This window comes from Sabethes cyaneus, chromosome 1 (assembly GCF_943734655.1).
Source record: "Sabethes cyaneus chromosome 1, idSabCyanKW18_F2, whole genome shotgun sequence".
Lineage (NCBI taxonomy): Eukaryota > Metazoa > Arthropoda > Insecta > Diptera > Culicidae > Sabethes > Sabethes cyaneus.
In genome coordinates this window covers 84,376,630-84,381,779 of record NC_071353.1, presented here as the reverse complement: position 1 = coordinate 84,381,779, position 5,150 = coordinate 84,376,630, and the positions used below count along the sequence as shown (strand labels likewise).

Sequence of the window (5,150 nt, the reverse complement as noted above, 5' to 3'; positions counted from 1 at the left end):
TACCTGAACTCCCCTCGGAATCCATCGGTCAAGTAAATGCACAATAGTTGTTCAAATTAAAAAACGAACCCCATTAGTTTGCATGAGGAATCGTTCAAACGAACGGGGGTCCACTGTATTGATAATGTATTGCGGATTTTCGGCTTTCCAGTCAGTTTTATATTGAAAACGGCTTTTTTATACTGCCTGACGTTTCGGCCTTTGGTTTAGGCCTTTTTCAAAGGTAACTGCAATAGTTTATTAATTATAATAACAGGATATAACTTTAACACATTGAACATAAAAACATATTTTTTGACTTCTACTCACTACGGTTACGTTTTCTTGTCTAATCGTTGATTGCCAACGGAAGGAAGTTCGAATTTATACAGCTCCAGTACCACCGTTGCAGCAGTCCCAAGTAATTTACAGCATCCCGTGTGCCGACTGCGAGAAGTGCTACATTGGAATGACGAGAAATCAGCTGAAAACCCGTCTCAGTGGACACAAATCTAATATAAGCAAACATGCTAGACTAGTAGAAACGAATACAGAAGCAGCTAAACTAGGTGACAGAACAGCTTTAATTGACCATATGATACAACACCAACACAATTTCGATGTAAGCAAAACTAAAATAATTGACCGCAGTTATCGAACCACAGCTCTTCCAATACTTGAGATGTGTCACATTACTAACACTCCCAACACTGTTAATTATCGTAGCGATGTAGACAATTTGAGCAGTACGTACGCTGGCATCTTACATACCATCAAAAACAATAAGCAATCGAAAAGAGCACAGCAAAGTCTACCGTCTCCTATACAACTCTCATGAGTGTCTATCATAGTCCACAACCCTAATAGCCCTGTTTCAGCTCACCGCAGTTGATCGATTTTTGCGCACCATTTTTTAAAAACTATTCAGTTGTGCACTATGGTCAAAAGGTTTAGGTGTGTACATTATTTTGTCACCAAACCAATGCAATTGGAGCTGTATAAATTCGAACTTCCTTCCGTTGGCAATCAACGATTAGACAAGAAAACGTAACCGTAGTGAGTAGAAGTCAAAAAATATGTTTTTATGTTCAATGTGTTAAAGTTATATCCTGTTATTATAATTAATAAACTATTGCAGTTACCTTTGAAAAAGGCCTAAACCAAAGGCCGAAACGTCAGGCAGTATAAAAAAGCCGTTTTCAATATAAAACTGACTGGAAAGCCGGAAATCCGCAATACAATATATGTACTTCAGTCGATCCTAACAGCATAAACGCAATGGCGAACATACAAGATAGCTTCTTCATGCATATACAAACGCAATATGGCCATTCCACTACACAACTTTTCAAACACTATGCGACACATAACATGAAACTATGCAACATGTTAGTACGCAAAAATTTCCTAATACAGTGTCGCAAAAAAGGAATATTTCCTTCACACATTGTGAACTCACTCAAGTGCATCAATCCTCTCCTGGAGGATGGTAGTCCGTACACCAAGCAACTACAAAGACTAATAGAACGTTTTAAAAAAGGACTCCTGAACATTGAGATAAAACACAGCTTTCACTCAATCAAAATGCACAAAAAAGGCTTACAAAACGTTAAAGAACTCCTTGTGGAGAAAACTGATGAAAGAACAACAAACAAATTTGAGGAAACCCAACTCAGATCCTTTGAAAAAAGAACGAGTTCACAGAAACGTAAAACAAATGATAAACTCACCAGGTTACTCGCAAAAACCATCAACAATGAAGATACAACACCCACGCTAAATGACCGATCTATATTCAATGCAACCCCAATCACCATACCACAGGAGGTCCAGGTGTTGCTAAGCTTGGGGCCCAAATTCGCACTACCCGTACACAGTCTCAACCAAATCTCGCTGTATCATATCATAGCAGATATAGAGTCCATACTACACACCACTGACGACAAACAAACTCAAAACGTAACCCGCTGTACGCTAGTGAATCAGATACAAAATTACCTCTGTCGTGACAACAAAAACCAGTCTAAGGAACCGCTACTAAACTTTTGCACCAGTGCAACCGCAAGTTTAAAACAGTTCTTAACACAACACAAGGACGTATACATCCTGGAATCGGACAAAGGAAAACGTACTGTCATCATGTATAATGCGGATTACGACCAAAAAATGTTGGCACTACTCGACAGCCCCACGTACCAAATACTTACCAAAGATCCAACCACCACGTACCAGAGAAAAAATAATGCAATAGTTTCCCGCTTGCTCAACTTAAAACTTATCGATCAGAGCACCGCCAAAAGATTACAAACAACCACAGCAGTATGCCCATCGATTTACGGACAACCTAAAGCCCACAAGCCACAACTTCCGCTTAGACCCGTAGTACCGACTATAACATCGCCAACATACAGCCTATCGAAGTTTATTGCAAACATCCTTTCCAAAAGCATGAAAAGCAAATACAACATCATCGACAGTTTCGATTTCGTCCAGTACATAAACAAAATAACCCTTCCGACCAACTACGTATTGGTTATTTTCGACGTAGTATCGTTGTTCACAAACATTCCTAAGGATTTGGTTATGCACGACATAATCATGAGTTGGGACACTATACGCAGCAACACCAATATCAATCTCTACAACCTCTACAAACAACTACAACCCCCACATACAGTTTACAAAAGAAACAGAGCTCGAAAACCGCCTCCCGTTTTTGGATACACTAGTAATCCGGAATGAAAACCAAAGCATCACTACTCAATGGTATTCCAAAATTATCGCCTCCGGCCGGCTACTCAACTACCACTCGTTCCACCCTATGCACATGAAAATCAATGTTGCAACCAATTTTATCAATCGTGTCATCAAGATCACCACCAACAAATCATCCGATCAGCAAAAACATGTCATCTTTCAACATCTACGCCAGAATAATTATCCGACAGCATTGATCAACAGACTGCTAAACCGTATTCAAAATCGCATCGAAACTCCTCAGCCAGAACCACCACCGCTCCAATCCGATGAAGCTGCCGGTACAGAAATCGAACAGCATATCCCATCACAGCTAACCACTGCACCGTCCAGCCAAAAACAATACACGTATCGCGCAATTCCGTATATTCCTCAACTCAGCACAGGAATAAACAAAACTTTCCAAGCCAGCTATCCTAACGTAAAACTTGCCAGCAAACCGATAAAAACGACAAAACACCTGCTACCACCTGTAAAAGATCCAGTACCACCGTTGCAGCAGTCCCAAGTAATTTACAGCATCCCGTGTGCCGACTGCGAGAAGTGCTACATTGGAATGACGAGAAATCAGCTGAAAACCCGTCTCAGTGGACACAAATCTAATATAAGCAAACATGCTAGACTAGTAGAAACGAATACAGAAGCAGCTAAACTAGGTGACAGAACAGCTTTAAGGGGAAACCGAAAGTGGCTCAAAGATGGCTGGATAAATGGCTACCATTCGAAGCATGTATTGTTTTGTGCCTTAAAAATGCATCTGTATTGGCAGAGCACGCTTTCGCCACGTAATCAGTGCTTCCAGCGCTGTTATAATGTCCTAAAACTTGTAATTCAATTTATCGATCTGCTATGTATCAATAAACGCTCAGCAAAACATAATTGCTAATGGAAAACAAATTTAACTGATCATACGTGTTCATAAAAGCGACCAATGTATAATTTGGAATTAGTTAATAGATATTTGGTTACGCGCATATTTCGTTGAACTAGCGATTTCCGAAAAAGCTGCAACACAGTATCAAACTTTCGTCACATCAATGAGCTTTTAAAGAGCTTTCAACTTTCGCCGCATCGATGAGCTTAGAGTGAAATAAACAAACAAAACGCAAACGCAGGAATCAAAAACGCAATCCGATGCAAGCGGATTAATTAAACATCCTAGTGATCCTACGCATTATTCAGTTGCTGCTGTTAATTTTGATTGAATCGGAATGCCTTGATAAAGAAAACAAACCCTTTTGCGGGATGTTTGTAGTCAGTACGGTTGGCTGCGGATCAGCTGTTTATGTTTGCAAGCTCCGCTATTTGACATATATTACCAATACTAATGCAATATTCAAATAAACGTTTAGGTTTTTAACGAACACATGAGATGTACAGTACAGTGTTTGTCGCACTAACACAATAACGTTAGCCACTTTCGGTTCCGCCTTAATTGACCATATGATACAACACCAACACAATTTCGATGTAAGCAAAACTAAAATAATTGACCGCAGTTATCGAACCACAGCTCTTCCAATACTTGAGATGTGTCACATTACTAACACTCCCAACACTGTTAATTATCGTAGCGATGTAGACAATTTGAGCAGTACGTACGCTGGCATCTTACATACCATCAAAAACAATAAGCAATCGAAAAGAGCACAGCAGTCTACCGTCTCCTATACAACTCTCATGAGTGTCTATCATAGTCCACAACCCTAATAGCCCTGTTTCAGCTCACCGCAGTTGATCGATTTTTGCGCACCATTTTTTAAAAACTATTCAGTTGTGCACTATGGTCAAAAGGTTTAGGTGTGTACATTATTTTGTCACCAAACCAATGCAATTGGAGCTGTATAAATTCGAACTTCCTTCCGTTGGCAATCAACGATTAGACAAGAAAACGTAACCGTAGTGAGTAGAAGTCAAAAAATATGTTTTTATGTTCAATGTGTTAAAGTTATATCCTGTTATTATAATTAATAAACTTTTGCAGTTACCTTTGAAAAAGGCCTAAACCAAAGGCCGAAACGTCAGGCAGTATAAAAAAGCCGTTTTCAATATAAAACTGACTGGAAAGCCGAAAATCCGCAATACAATATATGTACTTCAGTCGATCCTAACAGCATGTATTGATAATCTTGTTTCATTTGTCAATCATTCGGGTATCAAAAGCGTTTCCCTTCGATTTCAGATTACGATTCGATTACTGTTAGAGACAGTAAATTCGGCGCTCATAACTCGGTGTGTTATTTATCTGGCGAAGTGTGTCAATTTTTAATATGCAATACGGTGTTTTGTGTTGTGTATGATACGTCACTGTGAAGATAAAATTTCAGTTTATTCGCTTCACTAACTGGACAGTGGATTTAGTGGTCAACCGCTGGATTATTAAAGTTAAACGGTATCGTTTTTTTCTGATAGTG

The 5,150-nt window shown here is 39.3% G+C and overlaps 1 protein-coding gene across 1 annotated transcript; it reads left to right on the top strand.

Annotated features, from left to right (window-relative positions):
• The first annotated feature begins 2,806 nt into the window (after positions 1-2,806).
• On the top strand, positions 2,807-4,446 carry LOC128745891 (uncharacterized). Its single transcript, XM_053842958.1, has 2 exons — positions 2,807-3,392; positions 4,151-4,446. Exons 1-2 carry the CDS (start codon positions 2,807-2,809, stop codon positions 4,444-4,446), a joined length of 882 nt encoding a protein of 293 aa, XP_053698933.1.
• The last annotated feature ends 704 nt before the right edge of the window (positions 4,447-5,150 follow it).